Below are 12,508 nucleotides of genomic sequence, written 5' to 3'. Positions count from 1 at the left end.
ATAGGGAGACAGTCACATGGATGCAAAGCTTTCTTCACAAGCATTTGGATACTCAGCCTCCGTCTAAAAACCAGGTCAGGTGACACAGACCTGAAACCTCAGCACTGGTGATGTGGAGAGAGACATATCCAGGGATTTACTGACTGACCATCTAGTGGAGGGTTGAGCCACAATGAGAGACTCCATGTCAAAAAATGAGGTGAAGACCAATCAAGGAAGACACCTGACACTGACCTTTAGCCTACTCGTATACTTGCATGCAACACAGATAAGGAATAATAATTTTTTAATGCTGAAAACAGAGTTTGCTCTAATAATTGAAGATGACAAAAAAGCTCAGCATAACTTCATACTTCCATTTTCTCTTTGGTACTGGTTCTGTAACCAACCAAAATAAATAAGACTGGAAAATCACACTCGCAGCTCTCTAATCACTAAACTAGTGTGAACTAGAACAAGTTTGTGAAAAGACCTTCCACACCTGCCTCTGCAAGTAACTAGCATCATATTTCACCAGTCACTTTGTTTTCCCTGTATGGTAATAGTTCCCTGTAGAGCCCTCATTTACAAAATGTTTTAGTTGGGGCCTTCCAGCCCTCATAGAAAGTACGAAATTAAAGATTTCTATCACTATGTACAATGTGGTAGTTTGAATGAGAAATGACGCTCATAGGCTCATATATTTAAGCGATCAGTCCCTAGTTAGTGGAACTATTTGGGAAGAATTAAGAGGGCCTTGTTAGAGAAAATGTGACCTCATTGGAGGAGATGTGTCACTGGGGTTGGGCCAACACCAGGGAAACATACGCCTTCTCTCTTTTCTACCTGTGGATCAGGATGGAAAGCTCTCAGCTACTGCTACAGTACCATTCCTATCTGCTTCCCACCATGATGATAATGGACTAACCTCTAAAACTGTAAGCAGGCCCCCAATTAAATGCTTTCTTATATGAAAGTTGCCTTGCTCATGGTGTTTTTTTCACAGCAATAGAACACTGAAATTTAACCATATTAAAATTATAACTTAGTAACATTTAAATGACTTATTCTTAGGGCTGGAGAGATGTTTCAGTACTGAGGAGCACTTATTGCTCTTGCAGAGAGACCAATAATTTATTCCCAGTACCAACCTGACAGCTAATAACAGTCTTTAATCCAGTTACAGGGGATCCGATACTCTCTCTGGGCCTCTTTGGGCATCAGGAACACATACATACATGCAGGCAAAATAGTCATGCATGAAAATGAAAAGAATTAGTAAATTCTTACAAAAGACTTCACTTAAAAGGGCCAATAAACCCACCATTTTAGGGCAACAGAATTCAAATGTTTAACCACAAACAACAGAAAGGAATCTATCTGATACAAATGTATCACTATGCCTTTCTTCCATGCAAAGAGACATCATATTATGTCTAGTAGATCGTGAGACTGTGAGAAGGACCTCTCTTTCTTTAAGAAGATATTGAGGGGGCACATAAAGATTATACAGAACATGTTTTAAAATTACAGTAGTAATCTTTTAGGGGGCAGGGGACAGTCTTTGAGACAGGGTTTTTCTGTGTAGCCCTGTAGTAATAAGAGCGGTGGGGCTGCGTCCCCGGCACCCGGCCGCCCCCACGGCTAGCTTTACCCAAAATAATTACACGGAAACTGTATTCTTTTAAGCACTGCTTGGCCCTTTAGCTCTAGCCCTTACCGGCTAATTCTGATATCCCGATCAACCCATTTCTAATAAACTGTAGCACCGGTCTTACTGGGAAGATTCTAACCTATGTCCATCCTGGGTCGGAGCTTCATCGCGTGTGTCTGCCTGGGAGCTGGGAGCATGGCGTCTCTCTGAGGTGTCTGCTCCCGAGAGGAGAGCTGTGGAGTCTGAGCTCACTTCCTCTTCCTCCCAGCGTTCTGTTCTGTTTACTCCTCCCACCTATCTTCTAACCAATGAGGGCCAAACAGTTTCTTTTTATTTAACCAATGACCTTCCTCCATCATAGCCCTAAGTGTCCTATAACTCACTCTGTAAACCAGGCTGGCATCTCAGAGATTTGCCTGCCTCTGCCTCCTGAGTGTTGGGATTAAAGGTGTGCGCCACCATACCTGACTGTGTAGTGTCTCCTTCTTAAGGTCACTTTTCTCCAAACATCTGAATCTCCTCCAGAATTAAATGTCATATATGCTATAAAAAGTACTAAAATCAAACAACATAATTCTCCTACATGTAGGAGAAGTATACAAATACTTTGATTTAATTCCTTAGTCTTATTTAATTACTGTCAAAAGCACAATTTGATTAAACAGATTGGCACTTCTTTATAAATGATGCTTTAACTCTCCATATTAAATTATAACCAAATGTAAGATTTTGTGACTAAATGAACAATTAAAGAATTACTTATAGTAGAAACCTGCTTCATTTTGTAGAATTTGCCTTTGGATGTTTTCCATTAGCAAATAACAAGGGATTCAAGAGTCCCATTTCAACAGAGTGCCAGGCGCCATCCTGCCTTTTGGTTAAAGGCCAGCCGAAGCTGCTAAGGAATAAAGGACAGTTGGACCTGTACAGATTATGAAGGTAAATATACTCAAGCATTGATGCATAAAATGAGAATCTGGTTTCTTAAAATGAAAGGAGCCTATGTGTCACCCAGCGCAGTAAAGATGCCTCTCCAAAAACCCCTTAAGTACTGCTTCTCTTAAAAGAAACAAATTTTTAATAATAAAGATTTAGCCAAGTGGCTGGGTGGTTCATTTATAATGTTAATTAGCAAGAGTATATTTTTGAAAATGACTTCCAACCCTTGTTTGCTACAGTCAAAGGGGGATGAAATGATGGAATGATTACATTCTAGAAAGAAAATCATTAGAGGATAGGGCCAAATCAGCCAACCAAATGGGCTGTAAATTGAGCCACAGTCCCTGTAGTAGATAGAAAAAAAAACATAATAAGATTATTTCACAGGCTCTCTTATACGTTACTAATAGAAGTTTATTTGGGAAAATCATGTGGAAAGTAATTTGGCAAAAGCAGGTACCCATCATCCAGGCATTTAAAGTTCACCTATTCAAATGCCACCTGGAGAAGTCATAACGTATAAGAGTTTGTGACTTTTGCAGAGAAATACATTTGAATTGCACGAGCTACATGGCTGGCAAGCAAGCAATAAAGCCATTTACATATTTAGCAAGCACAAAGAGAAAGCCAAGTAGGAAGGGTACAAAATGGATAGAGAGCCACTTATTCCATATATCCTGATAAGTTTGATTTTTCTGAACAGAAGGGATGGTGGCTCTGGTATTATCGCCCCAAGGATAAGGAAACATACATAGATTAATAGAGTGAAGCTTTTGGAGTACCACAAAAGGTAAGATGAATGACAGGGAAAGGACTATGCAAATGCGTAATCATTTAAGGAAATGCCCACTAGGCTTCTATGGTGTAGGGATAGTGAAAAGAGTGGGGGAAGAAGGCAGAAAGGCTTTATATTCCAAAAGCATCACAAAACTCCCCTAGGGGAGGTAGTCAGTGGTTTAAAGCATCACAAAACTCCCCTCGGGGAGGTAGTCAGTGGCTTGAGATCTTGCATATCCTTCTTATTATAGCCAGAAAGAGTGTTATTCAAGATGGGCAGGTTTCATCTTCCACTTAAGGAAAAAAAAGAAGGAATGTATAGTTCACAAAATTAAAATTTAGCCATTGCGGATAAATACCCTAGGTAGACAAGTCAAGTGATCAGTTAAAGGGAGGGATTATTGGCGGTCAATGGTAAATACTCTTCTGACCTAAAGAGGCCAGAAGAGGGTATCTGATCCTTGGAGCTGAAGTTACAGGGAGTTGGCAAGCCACCTGACAAGGATGCTGAGAATTTAACAGCCTTCTAAAGCACTGAAAGATCTCTTCTGTCTCTCCCTTTATGGGATAATTTGATTCCTCTGTTTTAATGTGTATAAACTGGGGAATAATCTCATGATGAGACTTTAGAGCCAGAATGCATTACTTCAAGCCTTGTCCTAATCACATTAACTATATCACCTTAGACAGTTAGTTAATCTCTATGTAACTCACAGAAACACACAAACATACGGAAAGAGAAAGCATTTTATCAACCCAAACCTTCAAGTACAGAAAGGATGCAATCATGAGAATAAAAATAATATGAGGAGTGAGAGAAGATATTTGACATGCATATATCTGACAGGTGGATAATATTTAGAATATATGATATCCAAAATTCAATAAAACAAAATCAAATCAAATATCTCAGATAAAAAGTGAGCATCCCTGCAACCCCAGCACTTGGGAGGCTGAAGAGAGAGAATCACCATAAGTTTGAGGTCAGAGTGGGTTACAGAGTGAGATCCTGTCTTAAAAAAACAAAAAGAGTGACAGGCAATGGTGGTGCACACCTTTAATCCCCAGTACTTGGGAGGCAGAAGCAGGAGGATCTCTGTGACTCTGAGGCCAGCTTGGTCTACAGAGGGAGTTCCAGAACAGTCAGGGCTACACAGGGAAATCCTGTCTCAAAAACCACCCCCCCCCCGCCCCGCGCAAAAGAAACAAAAGGGGGTTGGGCTATGACCTGGTGAGTAAGAGTGCTTTCTGTGAAAGCATAAGGACCTTGTTTCCAATCCCTAGCACCACATAAAGCCAGGCATGACCCTGTATGCCTATAACCCCCACATTGAGAAAGGGAGTCAGGAGGATCCATGGAACTCAGTGGCGAGCCAACCTTACCCAAAGTTGAGCTTCTAGTTCAGCAAGAGACCCTGTCTCAAAAGATTAGTGGATAATTTAGAATATTTTATACAGAGAAGATAATAAAGAAGGTGACTAATGTCATTCTTTGTCCTCTCCGCACACACACACACACACACACACACACACACACACACACACGAATAATACCAGTAAGTACTCTCAATGATATAGAGGAAAAGGCAACAGTTGGAACACTGTTGGTTTGAGTGAAAATAAAAAAAATCGCCAATATGAAAAGTATGGAAATGCCTCAATTCTTAAAAGTAGATCGGTCATCTGATCCAGCAGTCTCAACACTAAATATATAACAAAAGGGAATTAAATCTGTTATGTAGAGACAGCTACATATCTGTGTTCACAGCAGCACTATTCATAATAGAGAAGAAATCCAAGGAACCTAAGTATCCATCCACAGAGGAAGTAAAAATAGCAACATACATATACACTGAATAATATCCAGCCATATAAAAGAACAAACACAAGTCATTACAACATGAAGAGAGAATTGTAAATTACTATGTTATGCACAATAAGCAAGGCACAGAAAGACGAATGCTAAAAATCTCCCTTATATCCAGGATATAAATAAGTTGAAATTATAGAAGTTGAGAATTAAGAAATGGGTTTTAGAAGCTGCAGAGAATACATAGGTTCATGTTAACACATTATTACACAGGAGGCTGACTATAGATAATAATTATGTTATTTCAATAAACTAGGAATCCAATTCTAAATGTTTTCACCATAAAGAAATGATAATGTTTAATGATGTAGGTAGGTATATTAAACCTGACTTAAACAATAAACACATTTTGAAACAATGTAGTAGTCCTTTCGTGTATACAATTTAATGTATTAATTAAAAATAAAATAAAATTAGAAACAGTATTATCTCCTTAACAAACATAACTACTAAAAAGGTTCACATAATTCATATGTTGATTTATAAATTTCCTGAGTCTATTTCATCATTCAAAGTCTATTTCGTTATTCAAAGTCTAAAAGTAGCCAAAGTGTTTCACACAGTAATTACTCAGGACAGAGGCGGTAGTGGTTAAGGATTAAAATACAGAATAAGATGTTCATGGAACAAATAACTGATTAAAATAACTAGCAATCTTGAACTTTAGAAACATATTTTACAGAAGTAGGATGACATGGTGGTGAGGGCATGTCTGTAATCCAAACACTTAGAATTCGGAGGCAGAAGAATTGCACGCTGGAGGGGAGTTTAGGCTAAGTAGAAAGACTGGCTGGACAAACAAAACAAGAAGTGGAACTTGTAAGTTGTGGCTTTGTATAAATATAAATAGTATTTTTAGAATCCCCTAAAATTATTGTTTTAAAATTAAGAATTTTCAAGGTAGGTGGTGGTGACTCAGGCAGAGGCAGGTGTTCAAGGACAGAGCAACACAGAGAAACCTTATATCAAAAACAATACAAAACAAATTTAAAATAACTAAGCATTTCCATACTCTAAGATAAAGACTTCATAACTGAAAAATAATATATAAAATTGCACAATGTATGATTTTTATAATTTAACAATTAAAGATTATGTATATAAGAAGGAAAATACCCCCCCTCAAAAAATAATAGAAGTTTTTGCTTGACTACTAGTAGCATGGTGGTCAAGTTTCTCTTTGTTCCACTATACCTTCTCGTATTTTCTAATTTCCCAACACTGATCACACACCACTTGTAATTATACAAAAAAGTCAATATATAGATTGGTTAAATAGGGAGTATGTAATTATTGCCCCCCCCAAGAACTGGAAATAGAATAAAGAGAACATACAAAATTCCCTAAAATAAATGACTGTAAAATCAAACTTACTAAACTAGGCAAAGCTAAATATTGCATTTGTTCAAAGAAAGGTATAGTAAGCAATTGCTGTGATATTATGGAGAAATGAGTACAGTCCATCAAGGCAGAAAGAACATTGTCTTACTTTTATCTATAATGTCTAACACACACACACACGCACACACACACACACAGAGGGAGTGTGTGTATGTGTTGTGGGCACTGTACTTAAATAGAACAGTATACATGCAACTCTTCAGTTATTACGAGTTCGCGAATAAGCATCTGTTGAAAATGCAACCTGCTAGAACTGAGCAAAAACTGAGAATCAAGAAAGAGAACCAAAACATCCACCCCACAATATAAGTGTTTTAGAAAAGCTTTCCCTAGGGCACAGTGGGAAAAGTATACTGCAGAAAGTAATGTACAAGCAAGCTGAACTACAGGAAAGACCATGATTGGCCTTTAAAATTGCATAGAGAATGAACGGAACACGTAGAGTTAATTAACAAGTTAATCGGTAAGGATGTAGCTAACTGCAAGAGTACTTGTTTAATATGTTTAAGCCTCTGCTTTCAATCCCCAGCATCTCCCCTCCCCTGAAAACCCCAGAAACAGGAAACAGAAGAAAACAAGATCCTAATACATCAAGTATGTATACTTAGTCAGTGGTCTTTGACTACAATTGGAGACACTGTTATGAATTTGTGATTTCAACATATAGAAATCTTTGAAGAGACTGATGTAGAAGCAGTTATATATGTACTGTTATACTTAGTATATTACCTACAAGTGTGTGTGTGTGTGTGTGTGTGTGTGTGTGTGTGTGTGTTAGGCATTAAGGATAAAACTAACACAATGTGGATTTCCTCGGCCTGTCTGCTGAGAAGGGTTATGGAATGACAGCACAGTTACAATGAACATGCCAAGTACCACATATTGGTTTCTAAATACCCTGTTTTATAAAAAGAATAGAAGTGGCTCGTCCAGAGTTTGGAACAAGGAAAGTAGAGATGACCACTTTGTGATGCCAGTAGACGAAGAGATGCTCCAAGCTTGTGGAAACACATCAAAGGATACAGACACCAGTGGGAAAGAACTCCAGGCTTGGCATATTTAGAGTCATTTCAGGAAATACTTGTAGTGAAAAAATAATTCACTATAAATAAAAATGAGGCAAATACTCATTTTTGTTCATTTTATATTTACAGAATTAATAATATGTAAATAAATTTAAACTGGAAATGTATTATAGTAAAATTCGATTAATTAGTATAGAACAATTTTGAAAACTAATACTACCCTTACAAATGGAACTGTAAACAATCATTCACTCCAGAAAAATTAACATATGTTAGAATTGGTGAAGAAATGATCATTAGAAACAGATGATTTAGCCAGTTATGGTGGCACACGCCTTTAATCCCAGCACTTGGGAGGCAGAGGCAGGTAGATTCCTGTGAGTTCAAGGCCAGCCTGTTCTACATAGTAAACCAGAATATGTAGAGAGACCATGTCTCAAAAACAATAGCTTATTTGGATATTTGGACTGTCTCATAATATTACCCTGTACAGTCTCAAAAATATCAGTTTGCAAGGGGAAGAAAATGAGTTTACAATTGATAAATTTGGAAGATGCTATTTGAACCAAGCTGTCAAGGGGAACTCAAGATAAAAAAGGATATCATATCTTGCATATACAAAAAGCAACGGCCAAGTAAAAACACAGGGGAAAATTCTGCACTCTTACAAAATATCAGCACAGGTACATATAGAAATATATGTATAAGACTACAGATACAGAGCTGAGGATGGGATCGATTGTAAAGTGCTTGGATAGTGGGGTCAAAGTCCTGAATTTGATCCTCAGAATTACAAAAAAAATACATATAAACATAGATAGTTGAATAAAAGAAATCAGGTATGCAGATATAGGTAGATTAGTAAAAGTCGACAAACTGAATCGATCATTTTTGGCAATGCTATACCCCCGTATGTCCTTATTTATCACAACAGACACATTTCTGCATACTTAAAATTATTGAGGAAGCAAAAAAAGAAACATAAAGAAAATAATCTATCACTAGTTGTAAGTAAATTAAATTTTATCGCGATTGCATAAAATCATACAACCTGTATCTGTATACACACAGAGATCAAGCTGGTCTTTAAAGTACACATCTATTTACATTATTCTATACTGCTTTACATAACACGAGCAGGAAGAGATGTAAATCCCATTATCATTAACATTGCACCTTCTGTGTCCAAAAATTGTAATAGAAATAGATTATATGCAAAGGAGACAGTATAAGAGACCTAAGGACGAAGTAGGAATTTAAATTTTCCAGCTCTACAATTCATTGCCTATGTGACCTTTAGCAAGTTTCTTAACCTCTCTGTTTCATAGTTTCCTCACATAAAAAGTAGTTCTCTTTATATATATATATATATATATATATATATATGTATATGTGCATATATATGTATATTCACATACATTGTAGGTCTCTTAAGAAGAGACCACAGAGCAAATGTGGTGTGTTTGAATCCCTGGGTTCAATCCCTAGTACCACAAAAAAAAAGAATAAATATGAAAATCTACCTTACTATGCTAGCATAGTATTTAGCACATAATAAACACTGAACAATGTAAACTAAAATGATAATGAAAACAACGATGACCATTTCTTCCTACAGAACATTCATAGAAGAAATATTATTTCCTGGCCAATAGTCTTAGTCTTACCCTTGATAAATTCTAGCCACTGGCCACCAGGTACACAGTATGGTTTAAATTGTAGAAATGCATCTGCCCTCTTCCATTAAAAACAACTCACAGATATCTGTATGCTATTAGTAGTATTTAGAGCTATAACCATAAATCTACAAGCTTCTATATTTGACAATTTGTATAATTACCTTAACATAAAAATATGCTATTTCCATCCCTAAAAATGACCCTTCCAGCCTAAAGTTGCCTTTATTTTTACTGCTGATCATTCAGTACCTGGGTTATTTTACTCTACCTAATAAACCTTCGCCCTTAAAAGTTTTCGTATATTTGTGATATCCAATTCTGGCATGACTTCAGAGATAGAGAAATCACATAATTATGAAAAAGTAAAATTATTTAATAAACAATGCTCTTTCTGATATAAACACCTCAATATTAAACAATCTCAGTGAAACACTAACCCAACTATGGTCAAGTTTCACTCTGCAGAAGGTCACCAATATCCCTAGCACAAGTATGGAGAGCAGATACCATTCATAGTTTTGAGATGATTAAAACTTTCACTTAACTAGGCCTTTTATTTCTGAAGCAGGAAAAACAAACCCCTGGATTTTAAAGAGGGACAAGATTTTAATCATAGGAAATTGTCTAGAAAAATGTCCTGTAAAAAATGTATAGGAGAGGAAAAACAATTACTTCATAAACACTTGTTTCATTAAGAATCAATAAAAAACTTACACATAAGTTTTGTCAAGCACAAAAATCTGTTTTAATATAAGCAGATTTAAACTGGCATGCAGTATTGTTATACACACCTGTGTAATTGGTATCTAGTGCAGATTTATTAATAGCAAGATCATTAAAAGGAAGGATTGCTTCATGAATCATCCACAAAATCTTTGCCCCCGAGGCAAATGCTATAAACAATAGGCACTAAAATGATCTTCGAATGAGCTATTTTCTATAGCACAATTATAATTTAGTCTAACAATCTTTAGCCATATTGACTGTCTAAACATTACCCCATTAAAAATGCTCTGTACCCAAAGAACATTATTAAATCACCTATCTACTTCGGTAGAGGAAAATGATAGCATTCATAATTAAGACATTTGCTATGTGTTTTCAGCAGATTTTCCCTCATAATTATGTTGTGATTACAATAACATGAAAGTCACTTTTTATACTGGTGGGACACACATTTTTCAGGATATACAAAGGGCAATGTCATCTGAGGTGTGCTGAGTACAATAGGGACCCTGTTAGCTAACTTTAAAATGGACCCAGAATATCTGCATCTAGGGACTGAGAGTCATTTAACCATCTGAAGGCCTCTGCTATGATGTCATATTTAAGTGATTTAAAAAAAACACCCATTATGATTACTCAAATAAAACACTTAAATAATGTATCACGCACTTAGTTAAGTGAAATTAAGTACCATGGCCTTCAAACTGGAGAACATTTTCTGCAAGAAAGCCGTTCACTGGCATTTACCTCTTACCTCCAGAAGGAGAGAGGGTGTTGGGACAGCAGACTGTGGCATCCATGCTACATTCCTAAAGGCAAGTGGAACTTTTTGCTCTGTCATTTCCCATGTCCATCCTCCCCCACTCTTCTATCCCACAAAGCTCATGCCCATTTGAAAACTGAGAATTCTTTTTCTTGTCAATAGGTGAAAGGCAAATTTTCAATTTGTTCAGGTGACTTTGTGAGTTTAAAAAAAAATTGTGAACAAACAGAAATCCCTAACTTTAAAAAAATAGATGCAAAACACTCCTGAAGCATAGGGCTACGCCTCTCTTCTTCACTCTGATTGGTATGCTACTTTAACAATTGTATAGGAATGATGTCAACAGGACAGAAAGCAGGGCAGAACTCTGCCGACCTGGGGTTGAGGGGAGGTTCATGTTGCCTAAGAAAAAAGCATACGTGAAGGGAAGATCTCCATCAAGGCTATTAACACTTTGATGGTAGTTAAATTTTAGAGGAACCAAATATTAAACTATATGCCAAGTTTAAAGAGTGCGTGGGCTGGGTACAAGTGGAGAAAAAAGCTAGCTGGCAGACAGCAACCCAAGGTGGGGGGTAGAGAGAGGAAGAAAAGTTTTAAACACCCACCGGAGCCCAGTGACCCATTAATATATGTCCCCACAGCCCTGCCCAGCCCTGGTTCCACTCTTGTCCCAGAAGAGGCAGCTGCAGGGAAGCAAGCGGCCCTGTTTTTAAACACTTGAAATTCTCCCTCGGACCAGCGTTGTGAATTGTGTTTCTTTCTAGTAAAAGCTAATTTTGGCTTCCCTAGCCAAGGTCAAGGAGTAAGGAAGGTAAAGGATCCAGTGGTTTCCGTGGGAGCGAGTGGCGATGGGGCGGGAGGGAGGACTTACCGCAGCCTCTGCGGGCTGCTCCCACAGACACAGGGCCAGCAAGAGCCAGCCGGCGGCCAGGCACACTTCAGGCACTTGCATTCTTCTCTGGCTCCCGCAGCTCCTTCAGCACCCGCACGGAATCCCAGGTCCGTTCGGACCGATTGACATAATCTTGAGGGGTTATTGGGAAGAGAGCTAGAGCCAGGAAGGAGCAGTGAGTGTCCCAGTTATGCTGGTGCACTTGGGTGAAGAGAAAGCTTTTTATAAGAGTGAAGCGATTGAAAAAAAAAAAAAAAACAAGAACAAGAAAGAAGAAGCTGTTCTTCCCTCCCCCCTCCCCTCCCCAAAGCCGGTCTCTTGGGAGCACTTTGCCTTCTGTTGGGACTTGCAAACTTTCCGCACTCACGTCCTACAAATCTACTTTCCTCGCTCTCTTCCCTGCACCGCCCCCTTCCAGCCAGCGCTGGGGAATTTGAGTATCCCTCCGCCACTGCTTCACACTGCACCAGCAACCTGCGAGGGAGTGACGCTCAGTTATTTGAGGGAGGGAAACTTCAAGATCAGTTGACTGAACACCATAAGTCCAGCCACCAAGATTTCTTATTTGTTCAGTCGCAACTTCTCTCAATGGAACTATTTCCTGATCAGTCCAGCTTTCCCTCTGATTTGAGCTTCAAAGCCACTTCCAAACAGACCTGAGCTGGGACTATTTTCTCTTTAGCGGATGGATTTCAGAGATATGGTACTTTTTATTGTTAATCATTAGAAATATTTTTTTTTTGCCTCTGCTCCCTGGGCTGCTGGCCTTTGCATTCCAAGTGCTCATGGGACAGAGTTTC

General features: G+C 38.1%; 1 protein-coding gene across 1 annotated transcript in view; it reads right to left on the bottom strand.

The window, feature by feature from the left end:
* LOC121437119 (collagen alpha-5(IV) chain-like) overlaps positions 1–11,768 on the bottom strand; it is a 191,883-nt gene extending 180,115 nt beyond the window's left edge. Inside the window, 1 exon segment of the mRNA XM_041636956.1 lies at positions 11,688–11,768. Coding sequence (XP_041492890.1) covers positions 11,688–11,768 — 81 coding nt within the window.
* Between the last annotated feature and the right edge of the window lie 740 nt (positions 11,769–12,508).

This window comes from Microtus oregoni, unplaced genomic scaffold, assembly GCF_018167655.1.
Source record: "Microtus oregoni isolate MIOR12 unplaced genomic scaffold, Mior012 000050F_ref0000143, whole genome shotgun sequence".
Taxonomy (NCBI): Eukaryota; Metazoa; Chordata; class Mammalia; order Rodentia; family Cricetidae; genus Microtus; species Microtus oregoni.
The sequence above is the reverse complement of the archived record's forward strand: the minus strand, read 5'-3'. Positions and strand labels throughout refer to the sequence as shown.